Raw genomic sequence first — 23,008 nt, 5'->3', positions numbered from 1 at the left:
GTATGGGGTCCACTACCACCCACAGGATGGGTATGGGGGTCCACTACCACCCTCCGGATTGGTATGGGGTTCACTACCACCCTCCGGATGGGTATGGGGTTCACTACCACCCACAGGATGGGTATGGGGTCCATTACCACCCACAGGATGGGTATGGGGTCCACTACCACCCACAGGATGGGTATGGGGTCCACTACCACCCACAGGATAGGTATGGGGTCCACTACCACCCACAGGATGGGTATGGGGTCCACTAGCACGCACAGGATGGGTATGGGGTCCACTAGCACCCACAGGATGGGTATGGGGTCCACTAGCACGCACAGGATGGGTATGGGGTCCACTACCACCCACAGGATAGGTATGGGGTCCACTACCACCCACAGGATGGGTATGGGGTCCACTAGCACCCACAGGATGGGTATGGGGTCCCCTAGCACCCACAGGATGGGTATGGGGTCCACTAGCACGCACAGGATGGGTATGGGGTCCACTAGCACTCACAGGATGGGTATGGGGTCCCCTAGCACCCACAGGATGGGTATGGGGTCCACTAGCACCCACAGGATGGGTATGGGGTCCACTAGCACCCACAGGATGGGTATGGGGTCCCCTAGCACCCACAGGATGGGTATGGGGTCCCCTAGCACCCACAGGATGGGTATGGGGTCCACTAGCACCCACAGGATGGGTATGGGGGTCCACTAGCACCCACAGGATGGGTATGGGGTCCACTAGCACCCACAGGATGGGTATGGGGGTCCACTAGCACCCACAGGATGGGTATGGGGTCCACTAGCACTCACAGGATGGGTATGGGGGTCCACTACCACCCACAGGATGGGTATGGGGTCCACTAGCACCCACAGGATGGGTATGGGGTCCCCTAGCACCCACAGGATGGGTATGGGGTCCACTAGCACCCACAGGATGGGTATGGGGTCCCCTAGCACCCACAGGATGGGTATGGTAGTGATTGTTCTGTGCACATTCCATGTTGTCGTGTATTACACCAGTGTGCAGTTGAAACTGTTGTTGTTTAAAAGTCAGCTACTGGGAAACAAAATTTGCACAGGGGGGGGGGGCAAGTAGCACGGGCTATGGTGAGCCCGTAGTGGACTTGCCCGGCACAGGAGCGGGGCTGTAACTTTGTTGGAACTGCAGTCAATGTCCCTTTCATACCACAAGTGTCAAGTGCAGTTAGTGTGTGTTCAGCAAAGCCTGTTCAGGGGCCTGACAGCTGAGTGGACAGCGCTTTGGATTGGTAGTCTTGAGGTTCCGGGTTCGATCCCCGATGGAGGCAGAAACAAATGGGCAGAGTTTCTTTCACCCTGGTGTACCTGTTACCTAGCAGTAAATAGGTACCTGGGAGTTAGACAGCTGCTACGGGCTGCTTCCTGGGGGTATGTAGCAAAAAGGAGGTCTGGTCGAGGACCGGGCCGCGGGGACACTAAGCCCCGAAATCATCTCAAGATAGCAAGCATTCAGTCAGTTCACTTTGTACCTGAACCAGGGGCTCAGCCTACTGGAGCCGTTGAAACGATTCGCACCATGTATAGTTTTATATTGTCTTGGTCGGGATGCTCTTGATTAACGTAACATCAAGCGTCCTCTGTATTAGTAAATTTATTGAATGAACCTTTCCATCATAAAATAGACTTTTCATCAATATTTCCCTAAGTGTTCCCCAAAACTTACTTCTGCTTAGATAGCGCTAAATATATAAGTTTGGTGTGAGAATTCCTAGTGTTATTTCTACTCGAGTGCGTGTCTGTCAGTGCAACGGAGGGGGGGGGGGCGACGCAGAGACAGGGGGTGCCTGTCTGTGCGTCTGGAGGCTACTGTCCGGGGGCCAGACTCACGAAGGTACTTACGAATGTTTTTCTTCTTTGCGACTTCGTAGCGACTACGTCGGTATTCAGGTAGCTACACTAAGAAGAAAAACCTTCGTAAGTTTGGTCCGTGAGCTAAGTGTGGTGTCGACCACTCGTAGCTTTACGTAAGGGGCTAGTATAGCGACCATCATTGGGTTTTCTGGTGTTTAGTGCAGTTGGATAAAATTATATCCCCTTCACATATGTTAAATAATGCCGCACTCACCACTAGTACGCGGAGCGTTTTAGGGAAGCCTGATGCAATTAATCGCTCAGAATATAGCCATCAAGTAACTATCAAAATGCATATATCTTTCCTTTCACTTCAGTTATATTTATGACAAGGGATCTAAAGTTTGCCTATATTTCTGCTTTTCTGATGACATAAAAAACTTTCGTTTATTACAGTATCTACATAAAATTAACATTGATCTTCATTAGAAAATCCCGCCACTAATGAGACCAAAAACGTTTGACCGCGTTAGATCAAGTTAAGATGTTTTGTTTGGGCGCGGAGTGGCCACCGCCCTTCACTTCACATTCAAAAACACTTAAGTTTCGATTGCTACACAGAACAGAGACGTTTGGGCACGTTTCCTTAAACCTGATGCACCTGTTCAGCCAGCAGTAAATTGTGAGTTACATCCTAGAACAGGACAACTGTTGGCTTCCTGTCACCGACACTGGGAACCAAATGTAATCATTAAGGTTATATGTTACGTTAAACATATACGTTATATCTCTAAAGTCTTAAAATGTAAATATTACAAAGACATTCTTTCTTTATAATAACAGTAAAATGAAACGTATTCTATATGCTTACGAACGTGTACATCTTGTCTCAATCTTTCGCGGCTTGTTTATAAATATTAAAGAGTTTACAGACATTGAAACTTCCCAATCGAATATTATTGTTGTTACAAACAACCTCCTAGTGCTTCGGAGCTCATAAGCTGTTTAATAAATGTGAACAAAGCCGCCCAAAAAATGAGAAAAGATGTACAGGTTCGTCAGCACCAACGTATCTGCTTGACGAATCCGGTCCCAGCCAGCACTAGAGAAACGTGGTGTGACGTCATCATGATGTCACTCTCCTCGTGACGTCACTCACCTCATGACGTCACTCACCTCGTGGTCACCATATACAACACGCAACTTTTTATCTTATTTTCGTTAAGCTTAGCTTATGTTGGGTGAGGCTTGCTTATGTTGGGTGAGGCTTGCTTATGTTGGGTGAGGCTAGCTTATGTTGGGTGAGGCTAGCTTATGTTGGGTGAGGCTAGCTTATGTTGGGTGAGGCTAGCTTATGTTGGGTTAGGCTAGCTTATGTTGGGTTAGGCTAGCTTATGTTGGGTGAGGCTAGCTTATATTGGGTGAGGCTAGCTTATGTTGGGTGAGGCTAGCTTATGTTGGGTTAGGCTAGCTTATGTTGGGTTAGGCTAGTTTATGTTGGGTTAGGCTAGCTTATGTTGGGTTAGGCTAGCTTATGTTGGGTTAGGCTAGCTTATGTTGGGTTAGGCTAGCTTATGTTGGGTTAGGCTAGCTTATGTTGGGTTAGGCTAGCTTATGTTGGGTTAGGCTAGCTTATGTTGGGTTAGGCTAGCTTATGTTGGGTTAGGCTAGCTTATGTTGGGTTAGGCTAGCTTATGTTGGGTTAGGCTGGCTTATGTTGGGTTTGGTATGTCTAATTACCCAAAGCTTCCTAGCATTACATAAATAATGAAAAAATATGAAATATTTACTCACTGCAATGTTGGTGCTGAATGTAGAACATGAAGAAACATATTTTTACTCGGAAATAATATCATTTTATAATGAAGTAGACGAAATTAATTGGTAGGTGACGCCACTGGAAGTCGACGATCCAAGCGACAATGTTGGGGGTTTGGGTAATTAGACAGACACAATCTCGCTATAAAATTATATTATTTCAGAGTAAAAATATGTTTGTTTTTTTATGTTCTACATTCAGCACCAACATTATAGTGAGTAAATATATCATATTTCTTCATTACTGACTTAATGCTCGGAAGCTTTGGGTAATTAGACGTGCCCGTCTGGTTAGGTTAGGTTAGGTTAGGCCGGTCCGTCTAAAGTAATGAATAAATATGATATATTTACTAATTATCAATCAAAGCTATCAATGTACTTTAGTATACCTACTAATCTTTATCAAATTTTCTTACAATGTACCTGTTAACATTGTATAAATTTTGCTAGAATTTACCTACTTAATATTATCTGTTAGAGTAGGAACGGGCGCTCGCCTGACCGTCTTGGGTAGAGGACCTGGCAATACTCATGCAAGAAGGACGGGGTATGACATGGTCATATGCTGTTGATTTCTGAGGTAGCCAGTGTTTCCATGCATCTGCAGGCGATGAGTCACAATAACGTGGCTAAAGTATGTTGACCAGACCACACACTAGAAGGTGAAGGGACGACGACGTTTCGGTCCGTCCTGGACCATTCTCAAGTCGATTGTGGACTTGAGAATGGTCCAGGACGGACCGAAACGTCGTCGTCCCTTCACCTTCTAGTGTGTGGCCTGGTCAACTTTCCATGCATCTGTTCGCTCAAAGAACAACTAGCAGAAGTTTTCATGTATAATAAAGCAGCCTGTTCTCGCGAGCGTTCCCAACGTCAAGAAACTGTTGTACTAACATGCCTTATGCTAACCTACCAAAGAATATACGAACAGAACACTATGCATTAGGTGAATTTCACGAACCGCTGTTATTTTCTAGTACCACAGTTTTTGGTCTTAGGTAAAGTGTGTCAAAATGCGATGTGCTATTAGGAGGCTGGGATGTTGTCTGCACCCTTGAGAGTAACTGCTGTTATTAAGGTAGCAAGATTGGTGACACTATAATGTTGGAATACTTATTTGCATATTAACAGGCGTAAAGTGCAGATCTGGTGAAGTGAACGGCAGCGTGCGCACAATGTTCGAAAAGCGCGCCAATAATCCTGCCATTTGGCGGGAAGAGGCGGCGAGCGCGCGGGAGAGTAGTGAAATGGCGGGAAACAGGTTGTGGGGGGATCAATACACCGACCACTTGGCGGTCCGCTGCGGCCGAGCTCACACGCGCTGTGGGAGCGTCTGCCTTCATTACAACTTATAGATAATAAGCAGTATATTATTCCTCATGAACACATATCTTATTTTAAAGGCTAACTAAAGTTTATTCAATGATAAGCAACAGGTACAACTGGTCGTTAGTGCAGGTTTTCGTTAAATGACAGCCTCACGAAGCCACTAAACACGCACAGCGTTTCCGGCCAAGTCTTAAAGCTAGCAGAATTTGCAGTGAACTTTCAAGTTATGACGTGATCAGTTAACCTTAACCAGATACCAGTTACAGGTATACAGTAAGAATTTGGAGTAATTTGAGTTAACATAATTACTGTTAATTAAAGACTACTGTATATAGAATTAGTAAAAGTTATATTTCCAGATACTAAATTATTAGCTGACCTCCCTGCGTGATATTCCAGAGGCCTCGGAGAATATCACACACTCACCCCGACCAGCCAGAGACCCTCGGGAATATCACACACTCGCCCCGACCAGTCAGAGACCCTCGGGAATATCACACACTCACCCCGACCAGCCAGAGACCCTCGGGAATATCACACTCTCACCCCGACCAGCCAGAGACCCTCGGGAATATCACACTCTCACCCCGACCAGCCAGAGACCCTCGGGAATATCACACTCTCACCCCGACCAGCCAGAGACCCTCAGGAATATCACACACTCACCCCGACCAGCCAGAGACCCTCAGGAATATCACACTCACCCCGACCAGCCAGAGACCCTCGGGAATATCACACTCTCACCCCGACCAGCCAGAGACCCTCGGGAATATCACACTCTCACCCCGACCAGCCAGAGACCCTCGGGAATATCACACTCTCACCCCGACCAGCCAGAGACCCTCAGGAATATCACACACTCACCCCGACCAGCCAGAGACCCTCAGGAATATCACACTCACCCCGACCAGCCACAGACCCTCGGGAATATCACACTCTCACCCCGACCAGCCAGAGACCCTCGGGAATATCACACTCTCACCCCGACCAGCCAGAGACCCTCGGGAATATCACACACTCACCCCGACCAGACAGAGACCCTCGGGAATATCACACACTCGCCCCGACCAGACAGAGACCCTCGGGAATATCACACACTCACCCCGACCAGCCAGAGACCCTCGGGACTATCACACACTCACCCCGACCAGACAGAGACCCTCGGGAATATCACACACTCATCCCGACCAGCCAGAGACCCTCAGGAATATCACACACTCACCCCGACCAGCCAGAGACCCTCAGGAATATCACGCTCACCCCGACCAGCCAGAGACCCTCGGGAATATCACACACTCGCCCCGACCAGCCAGAGACCCTCGGGAATATCACACACTCACCCCGACCAGACAGAGACCCTCGGGAATATCACACACTCATCCCGACCAGCCAGAGACCCTCGGGAATATCACACACTCGCCCCGACCAGACAGAGACCCTCGGGAATATCACACACTCATCCCGACCAGCCAGAGGCTCTCAGGCATACCAAGCACCCGCTTCACCACACAATTCGCCAGCCATGCTGTCTCCACCACAAGCTGACGTCATGACATTTGCTTAGTGGGTTTGTCTGACCAACTGGTAATGGTAACACCACTCTTAAAATATATATATATATATATATATATATATATATATATATTTTTTTTTTTATACGGGTTCGTTCTCGATTCAGGAGCGGCCATGAAGAGCATGATGGGTCCGTCACAAAGCTTCCTGGCAATACGTTAGTAATGAATAAATATGATATGTTAGGTTAGGCTGACCTAACCTAACCTAACCTATCCTAACCTAACTTAACCAAACCAAACTTAATCTAACTGAAGCTTGGATCGTCGACTTGATTTGGCGTCACCAGCTTTTTATTTCCTTGTAATATAAAAAGATGCTTTTTTCAGATTAAAATTATGTTTTTTCGTGTTGCACGTTTAGACGGACCGAGCATGATATATGAGCAGACATCAGCGAGACAGACACTTGCGCCAGCTTAACTTAACTCTTTCAGCAAGATAGACAGCAAATAGCTCCTTGTTTGACTCCTTTTTTAGTGAAAAATATTTTGAGAGGATATTACTCCTCTTCACACCTTATTTGTTAGGTATACACAGCAATGTGCTGCTACCCTATCGGGGATAGAAATAGCCTAAGCTACTCTATCCCTTTGAGATGTATTTTTTCTTGTCGCAATAAATATACTTAAACTTGAACTTGCTACCCTATTCTGTATGAGATATTACAGTGTAAATCAAGAACTAACTATAGGTTCAAGTATTGGAGTTCATATTCAACACATATATCTAATATCTAAGGTGGGAACAGTCCCTTAAGCCAGAGTGATGCTCTGGGCACACAGCAGGTTTCCCAATGTCGAGAAACTCTACTAAAGTGTCCTTATCCTAACCTACCAGAGGATCCAAAACAGAAAACGGGACAGTATGTCAATTTCGCGAGCCGCTTCCATTTTTTAGTACGAGTTTGACGTTCTGTTAGGAGGACGGGTGGCCGGGTGAGCGGTGGACTCTCTCCCAAGCTGCAGTGATGGCGTCTCTCCACTGGTGTTGCCGGAAGTGCAGTTATTGTGACAGCAAGAGACGGCGTCTGTTGTGGCCGGGAAGCTGATATATCTACCTGGCCCTCCACGCTTCAGACATAATTGTTTCCAATAAATTTATAAACCAAGTTGACGTGAATTATAAGTGATGCTCTGTCATAATTCTTGGAGCCCCCAGATGCACAAGAATCATCAACATGAAGGAAGAGCTGAAACTCCCAACCATATGCCAAACAATTGAGCGGCTTAGCACAAGCTTCTGTGCAAGGGTCGTGAGCGAGCCAACATCACCCTTACTTACTACTTGAGATAAACTGACCGGTCCTGTTTGTAGGCAGGAGAGTGTTGCCAACACACCAGCGGTCAACCCCTATGTAAACTGGTTGAGTAGAAATGTTGAGAAATGAATATTCCTATTATATGCAATGTATCAGCTAATGATACCCTGAAATACAAGTTTTACACGCCCATTAGAGTAAAGAAAGCCTAGCACTCCTCAAAGAAACAAAGCAGCGACGCTTGAAACTATCGATTCCTTTATAAATATCTTAACGTCCTCACCGATACTCAAAGGGTAGAAAGCACGAGTATAAAGAGTTATGATGTGTTTAGAACAGAGAAATATATGTACGGGTACCACAAAACATCCACTAGCACTAGACTGGGATATCGATATCTATGGAAGTCAGATCAAATGGTATGAGGTATTTTGAGTTCTGTAACTACCTCATACACTCAGGAATATTGGAAGATATTCTTGTGCTGTACCCAGAGTGTGCTCAAGAAACTAAGGTGGTTGTGTCTAAAGCAAGACTCACATATGATAACATCATCTGAGTATGTCTCAATTTAGCCAACGCAAGTGGTCTTCAAGAGAGAATTGATTACCTCCATGCCCTAGAACAGCCAAAAGGCAGAAATATTTACCTAAGTTACCTTATTTTACCTGAGGGCCACTAACCCTAGTGGCCTCGACGAAGACAGGAAGCCGGCGGCTTATCGAAGGTTCCCCTCATTTGCCGTGATGATCTTTTCCTTTCAAACTTAACACAGTTTTGATATTTACGGCTTCGGCGGGTAGGCGGTTCCATGGGTTTATAATCCTGTAGGTGAAAAAGCATCTCCTGTTCCCTGTCCCACATTGTGGCTTGTTGAGCTAGAAACCATTACTCATTGTTTGTGTTACCTCTGACCTTTTGAAGAAATTGTTATACAATATGCTTGGATACAATATGCCGACACCTGCAGCTACATTTTAATAGATCAGAGACAAAGTTAAATTCACACTAGTTAATCTATCATCATACTATTCTGCAGGTAGACCCATAGAGACATCTATGGGTCATCCAGTCGTTACCACTGCTAGGCTTAAGCTTGGCTTAGGCTAGGCTTAGGCTAGGCTACAAGTATCTCTGGGAATTTGCACCAACTACAGACGTAGACCAATTGCAAAATGTCAGCACAACTCCTCAAGTCACTACGTAACTAAATTGAAACAAATTAAAAAAAATAGAAATAACGATCACAAATATTCAAGTTAGTTAGCTTAGTTCATTTATTATGCACCCCATACCCATCGTGTGGGCGGTAGGGGAAAGGGTTACAGAGGCACATAATGGGCTCAGGGACTGAACCCCACAATTCATTTAGCTAAGCAAGTTACAAATATTCAAGAAATGTACATATAACAACTGCTCACTGCAGGCAGTACGATCAGCGCGGTTCTCAGCTTCCCGCCACCGCCTGCTGCACGGATGGCTGCCAGGTGTATGATATATTCATTCAAATTACAGTATATGTAAATTGCCTAGCTCCATGACACTGAAACATTTCTGCCTCCTCACAGACACGATGGGCACCGGGCTAATTATAAACTAATTAAAACTACCCCTCATTGTGTCAGAAGCTCATGGAGGGCCACAGTGATGTTTGATAAACCCAACAGACAGATTAGCTAAGCTGATATTTGGGTTTCGTGACTCCATTTTATGCCTCTGTGGCATTTTCCACTGGCACTCACAGGATGGGTGTAGTGTGGCATCCACTGGCACTCACAGGATGAGTATAGTGTGACATCCACTGGCACTCACAGGATGGGTATAGTGTGACATCCACTGGCACTCACAGGATGGGTATAGTGTGACATCCACTGGCACTCACAGGATGGGTATAGTGTGACATACACTGGCACTCACAGGATGGGTATAGTGTGGCATCCACTGGCACTCACAGGATGGGTATAGTGTGACATACACTGGCACTCACAGGATGGGTATAGTGTGGCATCCACTGGCACTCACAGGATGGATATAGTGTGGCATCCACTGGCACTCACAGGATGGGTATAGTGTGACATACACTGGCACTCACAGGATGGGTATAGTGTGACATCCACTGGCACTCACAGGATGGGTATAGTGTGGCATCCACTGGCACTCACAGGATGGGTATAGTGTGACATACACTGGCACTCACAGGATGGGTATAGTGTGGCATCCACTGGCACTCACAGGATGGGTATAGTGTGACATCCACTGGCACTCACAGGATGGGTATAGTGTAACATCCACTGGCACTCACAGGATGGGTATAGTGTGACATCCACTGGCACTCACAGGATGGGTATAGTGTGACATCCACTGGCACTCACAGGATGGATATAGTCTGGCATCCACTGGCACTCACAGGATGGGTATAGTGTGGCATACACTGGCACTCACAGGATGGGTATAGTGTGGCATCCACTGGCACTCACAGGATGGGTATAGTGTGGCATCCACTGGCACTCACAGGATGGGTATAGTGTGGCATCCACTGGCACTCACAGGATGGGTATAGTGTGACATCCACTGGCACTCACAGGATGGGTATAGTGTGGCATCCACTGGCACTCACAGGATGGGTATAGTGTGGCATCCACTGGCACTCACAGGATGGGTATAGTGTGACATCCACTGGCACTCACAGGATGGGTATAGTGTGACATCCACTGGCACTCACAGGATGGGTATAGTGTGGCATCCACTGGCACTCACAGGATGGGTATAGTGTGGCATCCACTGGCACTCACAGGATGGGTATAGTGTGGCATCCACTGCAGGTCTGCTTTCCTCCTCCTGTGATCTGAGAGAAAGTAGTCGAGTCCAGTCTTAGTGTTGGACACTCCTACCTGAGTACCCAACTTCTATTTTCTTTGTTTTCAATTTTTTCACAAGTCTCCATGACATTCATCAATGCAGGTCGCTTTTATCAAACGCACTTTTGATGCCCAAAGAATGGTGCTTAGCTGTATGATTAGCTAAATAGTTAACTATACAACAGGCTATGTCCCGCTCTTTAACAAGTCCATTGATCAAGAGTTTCAAGCATCTTTTTTCAGACACCCCTTTACATCCTGGGCTGTGAGTGGTTGTCTACTCTCCTCGTTACTAGGTGTGCGTGTGTGTGTGTGTGCGTGTGTGTGTGTGTGTGTGCGTGTGTGTGTGTGTGTGTGTGTGTGTGTGTGTGTGTGTGTGTGTGTGTGTGTGTGTGTGTGTGTGTGTGGTCAAGGGATGCACCGCTTGTGTGGCTGGGTGTGGTAGGGTGTGGTGGGGTTGGGTAGGGAGCCGTGGGGTGTGGTAGGGTGGGATGGGGAGGGGGAGGGGGTAAACACAGGGAAGGCAAGTGAGGATATTGACCAGGGAATACACACTATCAGGCGGGGAATGAGTCCGGGGAGTGTGTACCACACTGTGGGACGCCATGGTGGCCCCGGAGGGAGAGGATGGCGGCCCCAGAGGGAGAGGATGGTGGCCCCGGAGGGTGAGGATGGTGGCCCCGGAGGGTGAGAATGGTGGCCCCGGAGGGTGAGGATGGTGGCCCCGGAGGGAGAGGATGGTGGCCCCGGAGGGTGAGGATGGCGGCCCCGGAGGGTGAGAATGGTGGCCCCGGAGGGTGAGGATGGTGGCCCCGGAGGGAGAGGATGGTGGCCCCGGAGGGTGAGGATGGCGGCCCCGGAGGGAGAGGATGGTGGCCCCAGAGGGAGAGGATGGTGGACCCAGAGGGAGAGGATGGTGGCCCCGGAGGGAGAGGATGGTGGCCCCGGAGGGAGAGGATGGCAGCTCCAGTGAGAGAGGATGACAGCTCCAGTGAGAGAGGATGACAGCTCCAGTGAGAGAGGATGACAGCTCCAGTGAGAGAGGATGACAGCTCCAGTGAGAGAGGATGGCAGCTCCAGTGAGAGAGGATGACAGCTCCAGTGAGAGAGGATGACAGCTCCAGTGAGAGAGGATGGCAGCTCCAGTGAGAGAGGATGACAGCTCCAGTGAGGATGACAGCTCCAGTGAGAGGATGACAGCTCCAGTGAGAGAGGATGACAGCTCCAGTGAGAGAAGATGACAGCTCCAGTGAGAGAGGATGACAGCTCCAGTGAGGATGACAGCTCCAGTGAGAGAGGATGACAGCTCCAGTGAGAGAGGATGACAGCTCCAGTGAGAGAGGATGACAGCTCCAGTGAGACAGGATGGCAGCTCCAGTGAGAGAGGATGACAGCTCCAGTGAGAGAGGATGACAGCTCCAGTGAGGATGACAGCTCCAGTGAGAGAGGATGACAGCTCCAGTGAGAGAGGATGACAGCTCCAGTGAGAGAGGATGACAGCTCCAGTGAGAGAGGATGACAGCTCCAGTGAGAGAGGATGACAGCTCCAGTGAGAGAGGATGACAGCTCCAGTGAGAATGACAGCTCCAGTGAGAGAGGATGACAGCTCCAGTGAGAGAGGATGACAGCTCCAGTGAGAGAGGATGACAGCTCCAGTGAGAGAGGATGACAGCTCCAGTGAGAGAAGATGACAGCTCCAGTGAGAGAAGATGACAGCTCCAGTGAGAGAGGATGACAGCTCCAGTGAGAGAGGATGACAGCTCCAGTGAGAGAGGATGACAGCTCCAGTGAGAGAGGATGACAGCTCCAGTGAGAGAGTATGACAGCTCCAGTGAGAGAGGATGACAGCTCCAGTGAGAGAGGATGACAGCTCCAGTGAGAGAGGATGACAGCTCCAGTGAGAGAGGATGACAGCTCCAGTGAGAGAGGATGGCAGCTCCAGTGAGAGAGGATGACAGCTCCAGTGAGAGAGGATGACAGCTCCAGTGAGAGAGGATGACAGCTCCAGTGAGAGAGGATGGCAGCTCCAGTGAGAGAGGATGACAACTCCAGTGAGAGAGGATGACAGCTCCAGTGAGAGAGGATGACAGCTCCAGTGAGAGAGGATGACAGCTCCAGTGAGAGAGGATGGCAGCTCCAGTGAGAGAGGATGACAGCTCCAGTGAGAGAGGATGGCAGCTCCAGTGAGAGAGGATGACAGCTCCAGTGAGAGAGGATGACAGCGCCAGTAGGAGAGCAGTTATTTAAGAAGCTGGAACAGCAGAAAGAATATCGGCCACCAACCGATGTCTTGATATCCTGAGGAATAACCGGTTAACGCATGCAACGTTTGACATCGTACATCCAGAGGTCATCAAAGTGTATCAAAGAGCAGTGCCGCATCAGCGATGATTCAGAGATGATGACGTTATTAATAACGCTGATTCAGAGTGGAACTATTTATTGCCCAGTGGTTATTGGCTCTGCAGTTGTTAGTTGTCATAGGTCAATATAGACCGGCCTCGTAATAGAACGTCGTATTTTGACGTTCTATTTAACTCTACCTAAAGGCAAAAATCGTCGTACTAGAAAATGGCAGCGGCTGGCGAAATTGACGTACTGTCCAGTTTTCTTTTTTTTCGGTTCTCTGGTAGGTGTTTGCTACTACAGGCTAATAGATCAGCCTGGCATTCCATGTTCTCTCCTGATTCCATGTATGACTAACCATCCTGTGAGATGGGAATATTAAGTGATCTCAAAGTTAGCTTTTGATGTACGCTCTGTAATCCCCTCACATAGCCTAGTGTAGCAGACACACTCTTGTGTACCGAAACTTTGAAACAAAAATTTTAGATTTAAAGTTACTGTACTAAGGATTCTTTATTGTTCATTACGTTCTAAGTAAACTAAGATGAGACTGATGTGTTTTCAGTACAACGGTGGTAATCGCCTCGTGATCGTGTTCATGTTAACTTTGTTTCATAAACTTTTATCACTAAAACATTTTTATGTCAGCACGCGCTACCAGACGTAAAACTAACACAGGTGGCGTCGTTGCCCGTGGCAAGGACGAAGTTGTCGTACACCCGGCAACCTGTCAGTCGACTGATTCATTGATAACATTTTTCGGATAACGTAACGTTTTTCAATTGTTCTTGTGCGAGGTGGCGGCTTATGGAGTTGACACTGTTTTGTATGGATATCGATTCCTGGTAAACAGTATTTAAACGCCGAGTAAGATTTATTTCAACACATTTCAAACAAACGTTTCCAGCGCCGGCGAGGGATCATGCAGATAAGACTAGATTTTTTTTTTTAATCGAATTATTATTATTATTATATATCATTTTCTCTTCCAATAAGCAAAATGAAAATGAATACATTTTAAATGAGGTTTAATATTAAAACATATATTTGCTTTCAATATCGAGGTAAAATTATCTCATTATAGTTGACGATTCGAGGCTTAGTATTTTAATCATGATTAAATTACTAGACTAACTATAACAAAACTTTAGTTCCAAATAAATATGATTGAGAACATTTTCTTCCCAATTAAATTAAAAAAAAAATCTTGGTGTATGTAAAACTTGCATAAAATATCGATTAGGCCTATTTTAGAATATTCATGGTACCCTACTGAATTTGAACAAAAAAAATCAAACATGATAAATTGCAAAGAGTTCAAAATGAAGAACTACGATAAATAGGGAAAGTATCACTAGTGTACAAAGAAGCGGTCTACCCGCGGGCCAAGATGGCGCCAAGGAATACCGTCTACACAGCCTCCAGCATGTAAATCAGTAGACTTCTAGATGTTACTGTTGCTCGGCTTAGACTCGGTTACAAGTATCTCTGGGAATTCTTATTATCTGTTGATGTAGACCTGACCAAATGTAAACTGTGTCAACAAAATTATTCGCACACCTTCCGTCACTATGTAATGGAGTGCGAAAAGATACGTGAATTCAGAGACAATTCTATGACAAATGTTCTAAAAATGTGTAAATATTTCATTCAAAATGATCTGCTAAAGAAATTTTAGCCAAAAATCCCCAGTTTGCTAACTGTAGGTAGTAACTAAGTGATTGTAACCTATCCACCGCTGCCCACTGGATGGGGGGCGGTGTGCAGGACAAACATATCAATTGTGACACTAGCTCTCCACATATGTCAGTTGCTTAATTTAGAACCTGTACTTGAGGTCGATCTCGAACCCATTGTTGATGTGATGACTTATATTGAATTATGTAACTAGCTCATCAAGATTGTAACTTGCTTAGCTAAATGAATTGTGGGGTTCAGACCCTGAGCCCATTATGTGCCTCTGTAACCCACTACCGCCCACAAGATGGGTATGGGGTGCATAATAAATGAACTAAACTAAAACTGCAGCATGTACCGACGGGAGGAAGACCCACTCGTGAGCCTCAACACCATGGCAAGTTTCAGACCCTCCCTACCAGAGATTTAGTTATGTCCGAAACGCTTCGTGTATTAGTGGTCTCAGTAGTTTAACGCAGACGAGGAGTCACAATAACGTGGCTGAAATATGTTGACCAGACCACACACTAGAAAGTGAAGGGACGACCGGAGGGAGCCGGTCGGCCGAGCGGACAGCACGCTGGACTTGTGATCCTGTGGTCCTGGGTTCGATCCCAGGCACCGGCGAGAAACAATGGGCAGAGTTTCTTTCACCCTATGCCCCTGTTACCTAGCAGTAAAATAGGTACCTGGGTGTTAGTCAGCTGTCACAGGCTGCTTCCTGGGGGTGGAGGCCTGGTCGAGGACCGGGCCGTGGGGACACTAAAAAGCCCCGAAATCATCTCAAGATAACGACGACGTTTCGGTCCGTCCTGGACCATTCTCAAGTCCCTATTTTAAACCCGTCCCGTCGTCCCTTCACTTTCTAGGGTGTGGTCTGGTCAACTTAATTAACTGTACATTCTATGATACAATTCGTAAATCACTGTTGGATATTCTTTTGTATATTTTAAAATAAATTATTATTATCAGTGTGAGTAGTAGTAGTATATCCACAACGGAAGTTATACGAGACTATCTATATACGAGTTATATCTACCAAACTAGGAAGAATGGGCTGAAACAACCCGTCCTCTTGCAAATAGCGTCGCTTTTCGCTCGTATGCGCACTAAGGCCAAAAGTTCCAAGTTCTTCTAAGGTTTCAAAACATCATGAAAACTGTTAGTTTAAAGTGTCCTTCCTAACAGACTAAGCCAGAGGACAGAAAACGGGACAGTACGGCACTTTCGCCAGCCGCTTCCATTATCTAGTATGACAATTTTTAGCCTGAGTGCGCATACGGGCGAAAAGCGATGCTATTTGTAAGAGGACGGGTAGCGCACACACCACCATTACTAGGCTTCTAGTGACGCACCAGGCTACCACAAAAAAAATCACTATCATATATGCGAGCATTGCACCTGTTATCATTTCCTTATCTCTGCCTTATATCCTAATCCTTGTTCAAGTGTTACTGTATCTTTATATCCTATCTCTTCCATCCCGTGGCCTGTAACTCTATGGCCATCCCATTCTGTTCAGGATTAGGCTTGAGGCTGCCTCAAGTACCCCCCCCCCGTTCCACTATAGAAAGACTAATTAAGCTTAAATATACAGTAATAAGATGACACCAAATCATTGTTGATGTCATTTAAAGTATTTCTATGATTTCCTCTAAATAGATCAATAACTAATTCATGCTTCTGTTTCTTCAGGTTGTTAGGGGTGAAGATTTAATTTGATCCTATGATTGCTATATCAAATTTACTTTACCTGTGGGCCACCATCTCTAGTGGCCTCGACGGGGACAGGAAACTCGCGGCTTGTCTACTGTCGCCGCCTTTTCCCCCCATTATTCCTGAGGAGGTTTTCATCAGTAGGATTTTCAACTCGAGTAAATCCTGGGCATAAACGGCTTCAGCGGGTAGGCGGTTCTATGGGTGAAAATATGGGTTTTCTGTCCCACGCTGTAGTCTGTGTTATATTAAAACAGCCCATCCTCCTCTATTGGTGGTACTTATAGTAATGATGAGGCCCATAGTCCATATACCGACGTACAACCCAATCAGAAAGTAGAAATCGGACAAACCGGAAAAGATTTTCTATTTATGTTGCAAAGACAAACTAATCTAACCTAACCTAACCATCCTAGGCCTAATACACAATATCTGAGGCCTAATATAGAACATATACTAGGCCTAGGAACATTTAGATTTATACCGTGGCCTAATCTTTTGTACCCGCGGTTATTATATGATGCTGCTGGCCTAATCTTTTGTACCCGCGGTTATTATGTGTTGCTGCTGGCCTAATCTTTTGTACCCGCGGTTATTATATGATGCTGCTGGCCTAATCTTTTGTACCCGCGGTTATTATGTGATGCTGCTGGCCTAATCTTTTGTACCCGCGGTTATTATGTGTTGCTGCTGGCCTAATCTTTTGTACCCGCGGTTATTATGTGTTGCTGCTGGCTTAATCTTTTGTACCCGCGGTTATTATGTGATGCTGCTGGCCTAATCTTTTGTACCCGCGGTTATTATGTGTTGCTGCTGGCTTAATCTTTTGTACCCGCGGTTATTATGTGATGCTGCTGGCCTAATCTTTTGTACCCGCGGTTATTATGTGATGCTGCTGGCCTAATCTTTTGTACCCGCGGTTATTATGTGTTGCTGCTGGCCTAATCTTTTGTACCCGCGGTTATTATGTGATGCTGCTGGCCTAATCTTTTGTACCCGCGGTTATTATGTGTTGCTGCTGGCCTAACCTTTTGTACCCGCGGTTATTATGTGTTGCTGCTGGCCTAATCTTTTGTACCCGCGGTTACTGTGTGTTGCTGCTGGCCTAACCCTTTTGTACCCGCGGTTATTATGTGATGCTGCTGGTCTAACCCTTTTGTACCCGCGGTTATTATGTGATGCTGCTGGCCTAATCTTTTGTACCCGCGGTTATTATGTGATGCTGCTGGTCTAACCCTTTTGTACCCGCGGTTATTATGTGATGCTGCTGGTCTAACCCTTTTGTACCCGCGGTTATTATGTGTTGCTGCTGGCCTAATCTTTTGTACCCGCGGTTATTATATGATGCTGCTGGCCTAATCTTTTGTACCCGCGGTTATTATATGATGCTGCTGGCCTAACCTTTTGTACCCGCGGTTATTATGTGATGCTGCTGGTCTAACCTTTTGTACAGTGTTGAGAGGAAGTGTCTAAGGTACTCTCGTATCTCATGGAATGTGACAGACGGGGCAAAGGTAGTTTCATTAATATTCATTATGGATGCAAGTAGAGTGAGGATATTATCTTGGAACGTTAATGGATTAAAAACTAGAGCGGTGGATGTACACTATTATACTCTTAGAGAGGACTATGGAACTGGGGATAGGGATGGTAGCATTCTGAGGCTAAATGGTTATAAAGGTTTTCACTTATATGCTGATGGAGGAACTAGGGGGGTCTCATGTTATCTCAAAAGTACCATACCTGCCGAGATAACTGGAATCCCTCAGAGATATAGAGGTATTGAAAGTATTAGCTTGCGGATACAATTAAAGGACCGAGAGTTAAATTTCATTAATCTATACATCTCTGATAGCTCCCTTGATTTAAGATACTTGCCAGATTCCTTCTTTTCTGAAGATACACTTGTGGTAGGGGATTTTAATGCCAGACATCCAGCTTTAGGATCAAGGGGTAAAGCAAATAGGAATGGTTGCAGATGGTACCAGTTTTTGCAGGAACATGAAGATGTTCAACTGCTGGGCGAGCCCTCTCCTACTCATCTGAGGGGAGGGAGATTGGATTATGCTTGTTTGATAAATGCTGAGGGAATAGAGGGGAACTGTCTTACTGTAGATGAAATGCTAAGTGATCATTTTGCAGTACAAATACAGCGTAAACTAGATAAAAAGCATGCCTGCCTTCAGAGGAAAAGGTTAAAGTTTAATGAGGAAGAATTAAGGGGTCTTGTTGGCCATATTAAGTCTTGGTATGATAACTTATAAGCCAGTTTCGGCGGAAGCATTTTATGAAGATTTAATTAAGGAGGTAGATGTATTTAATGCAACATTGAACCGGAAAACATCTAGTATAAAAAGCACCCCCCCCCCCAGAAAAGAAAATTATACACATGACAAGATGCTTAAGGGGTGGACATTAACAATGAGGAGAGCTCACAGGAATTGGAATAGGAATGGTAGGATTGAGGAAGGGAAGAATGCTTTACTGGCAGTTGCTAGGCTGTGTGGGGAGAAGAAAGGAAATTAGGAGCAAGTATTGGCAGGAGTTTGCAGAGAAAGTTGGGAGTAACAGAAACTTGAAGGAAATCTGGCAAGACGTAAATAAAGTAAGGGGTAAAAAGCATAATTTTGTTGCACATCCTGACCCGCAAGGAATTACAAATGATTTCGTAAATAAATGGGCGGAAGCTGCCAAACTTAGTTCATTACCCGCTGTAACAAGAGAGTCATTAGATTCTTGGAAAAATTGATTGATTGATGAAGATTAAGCCACCCAAAAGGTGGCACGGGCATGAATAGCCCGTAAGTGGTGGGCCCTTTTCAGCCATTACCAGTATCAATAGCTGATACTGGAGATCTGTGGAGGTGCGACTGCACCCTGCGTGACAGATGTCTCCCGTGAGTCTTGGAAAGACCTAAGAAAGGATTTTATACTTACAACAGGTAACATTGGTGATGTCACTTGCACAGGTATTACCAGAGAAGAACTAATAACGGCAATTAAAGTTGGGAAATCTACCGCCTCTGGGGAGGATGGAGTAACTTATGAAATACTTAATGAACTTGCCATTATGACGAAAAGCCCACTGTTAGACCACTGTTATATTAATTATAAAGAGGTCAGTATTCCCAGTAAATGGAAAACAGCTATGATCATCCCTATCCTTAAAGCCAATGGAGAGTACAGACCTGTGTCTTTAACCTCGTGTTTTTGTAAAATGATGGAGAGGATCATTTTAAATAGACTTTTATATATAATAGGTGATCAGCTGTCTAGTAATTTGTTCGAGTTCCTCAGAGGAAAAAGTACCTCTGACTGTATTATTAAATGTCTAGCTAATGATAATGATCATTATAGAATTTTTATTGATTTACATGGAGCTTTGATAAAGCCAACAAAGAGGTTATTTTATATGAACTAGCTGGTCTTGGTATGTATTAACACGATGTACTGAACGGGGTGAGAATAGCTTGAGCTACCTCATCCCTTTGTGTGTATGTTACCTCAATAAACTTATTTCAATTTCAATTTCAATGGTGTTAAAGGGAGATTATTGCGCTGGATAGGGAATTATCTTTACGAAAGGAAGGCTCAGATGTGGTATCAAGGTTGTATGTCAGGTGTGAGGTCTTTTGAACTCGGCACACCTCAGGGAGCAGTGTTGAGTCCCACCCTGTTTAATGTACTAATGAATAAGATAGCATCTGAGAGATACTCAAATGGGATAACTCCGATCATATATGCCGATGATATTTTGTTTCAGGGCAAAGATATTTCAAAGGTTCAAAGGGTGTTGAATAATTTCGAAAACCTGTGTCACCATATGGGACTGGTGGTTAATGAAATAAATAATAAATAAAATAAATATGTTTATTCAGGTAAGGTACATACATACAAGTGATGTTACATTAATGGATTGATATATAGATAGAGCTAGTACATACAATGCCTAAAGCCACTATTACGCAATGCGTTTCGGGCAAGAAAACAAAACTAAGTTTGAATGTAGAAGTCGGAGGCCCATTATATTGAAAATAAACGGTAAAAATATAGAGTTAATATATATAAATATTTAGGCATATTATGTTGGATATACCCATGAGAGTTTGGAAGCTGAGATGAGCAGACTGTTGAGTCAATGTCGGAAGAGATTACAACCTCTGAAGGCCTTGGCATACTGTGGAAAGGGAGTGGGAGTCCCTGTGCTACGAATGATATACTTGAGTACTGTAAGATCTCTTATTGATTATGCTGCACCTGTCATTTCTTGTTTTGGTAAAGGTAGGATGGGCAAGTTGGAAAATGTACAAAATGAAGCTGAGAATTATCTTAGGATGCCCAAGAAATGCTATGATTGAGATAATGAGGATGGAGTTGAATCTGAAGAGTATTGGGGATAGAATTTCAGAGATAAATGTAGCTTCTGCCATTAGATTAATGAGAGGTGGGGGAGCAAATGAATTAATCCTCTCAGTTCAAAAGGTGGGAAGTAATGAACAATGTATAATAAGAGAGCATATATGAGTACCTGTTGTTCTAATGTTATAAAGTATGATGTTTTTGGTATTACTTTTTGTAGATCAAAAGGTATGAAACGTTGATATTTTTGTTCATCAGTCATCATTTTCAACATTCCACTGACAGGTGTTTTTTTCAGGGATATTCCTGCGCGGACCCTAAGCCTCTGGCTGGCCCACTACGTGTTGCTTTTCAAATTCAAGTTCAAGTATGTTTATTGAGACAAGAAAATAATACATCTCAAAGGGATAGAGTAGCTTAGGCTATTTCTACCCTCCTCTACTTCAAGTCCCTCAAGGGGCGCACAAATTCAGTGAGTACAAATACACAAATAACATTACAAGAATCCCATTTAACATTGCAGGATGATTTAGTAAGCACAGCATATAGCTGTTACACTCTTGGGGCAAAATTCTTGTAGCTCCTAAGTATACTGTATATCATACCATTATCACACATCCAAACAATTTGATGTGGTACACTACTTATTTCCTTATTTCTATAATTATCAATAAGTTGACACTAATACATAATGTTCTAAGGTGTGGGCGTGCGGCATACAACATAATTTACACTCTTTATCTTCTTCACTGACATCAACACCGTATTGCCAGATATATTTGTATCAAATTGAATCCTTCCAAGTAGACTTTCCTTTACTATAGGTGAAGGACGAATGTGTATTTATTACTGAATAATTCTTAAGTGTGTTACTACTGTCCACCATTGCCATTCTCTTTATCATTTCTTCACTCTCTTGGATCATCTTGATTCTTGTTTTTATTTGTTTCAAGGTTAACTGACATACAACATCAACAAGAGTTTTTTTCCGTGGCTCTCTTCGCTATCTCATCAACTACTTCATTCAACAGTATTCCCACATGTGAAGGGATCCACATGAATCTTACTTTACACCCAGCTTTTTATAATTTCTTGACATTCTCTCTACACTGTATCACAATATTCTGGTATACTGGGCGTCTGCTATTTAAAGACTAACGCTCCTCTACTGTCAATAAAGAAGCAGGCATTTTTACCACATTTGACTACTTCCTGTAATCCTGCTAATACTCATTGGAGTTCAGCCTGCGTTGAAGAGACATTGTCAGTTAAGCGGCGTCCAATAACAGTATCTACAGTGCCGATGTCAGTGATCAAGACTCCAAATCCTGCCTTCCCATTTTCCCTAACTACTGACCCATCACAATATACATGTAGAGTGTTTTCTGTAGGTAATTTTCTAAGTATACAATCATATGTTGCCCTCAGCTCTAGTATTACATACATACTTTTTTCTTTTGCAAGAGAATAATTACTACATCTACATTACAATCTTCCCATGGTGGTGTGAATTGTCTCAGGCAAAGCAATACACTCTAATAACATCATTCTATATAACACTAGAACATAAGGTACTCATATATGCTCTCTTATTATACTTTAACATACATTGTTCATTACTTCCCACCTTTTGAACTGAGAGGATTAATTCATTAGCTCCCCCACCTCTCATTAATCTAATGGCAGAAGCTACATTTATCTCTGAAATTCTATCCCCAATACTCTTCAGATTCAACTCCATCCTCATTATCTCAATCATAGCATTTCTTGGGCAACTTAAGATAATTCTCATAGCTTCATCTTGTACATTTTCCAACTTGCCCATCCTACCTTTACCAAAACAAGAAATGACAGGTGCAGCATAACACTTATATGCTGTGCTTACTATATTAACCTGCAATGTTAAATGGGATTCTTGTATTGTGATTTGTGTATTTGTACTCACTGAATTTGTGCGCCCCTTGAGGGACTTGAAGTAGAGGGAGGGTAGAAATAGCCTAAGCCACTCTATCCCTTTGAGATGTATTTTTTCTTGTCTCAATAAACATACTTTAACTTGAATTTGAAAAGCAACAAGTAGTGGGCCAGCCAGTGGCTTAGAGTCCGCGAGGAATATCCCTGAAAAAAGCACCTGTCAGTGGAATGTTGAAAATGATGACTGATGAACAAAAATATCAACGTTTCATACCTTTTGATCTATAAAAAGTCATACCAAAAACTAATTTAATGTAACCTCGCCTATGCCCA

The 23,008-nt window shown here is 44.5% G+C and overlaps 1 protein-coding gene across 1 annotated transcript; it reads left to right on the top strand.

Annotated features, from left to right (window-relative positions):
• The first annotated feature begins 4,254 nt into the window (after positions 1 to 4,254).
• LOC138352436 (putative protein FAM47C) lies at positions 4,255 to 6,518 on the top strand. Its single transcript, XM_069304927.1, has 2 exons — positions 4,255 to 4,278; positions 5,373 to 6,518. The coding sequence occupies exons 1-2, from the start codon at positions 4,255 to 4,257 to the stop codon at positions 6,516 to 6,518; spliced, it is 1,170 nt and encodes a 389-aa protein (XP_069161028.1).
• Positions 6,519 to 23,008: the final 16,490 nt, after the last annotated feature.

This window comes from Procambarus clarkii, chromosome 53, assembly GCF_040958095.1.
Source record: "Procambarus clarkii isolate CNS0578487 chromosome 53, FALCON_Pclarkii_2.0, whole genome shotgun sequence".
Lineage (NCBI taxonomy): Eukaryota > Metazoa > Arthropoda > Malacostraca > Decapoda > Cambaridae > Procambarus > Procambarus clarkii.
Note: the sequence above shows the minus strand (reverse complement) of the source record. Positions and strands in the feature narration are given on the sequence as shown.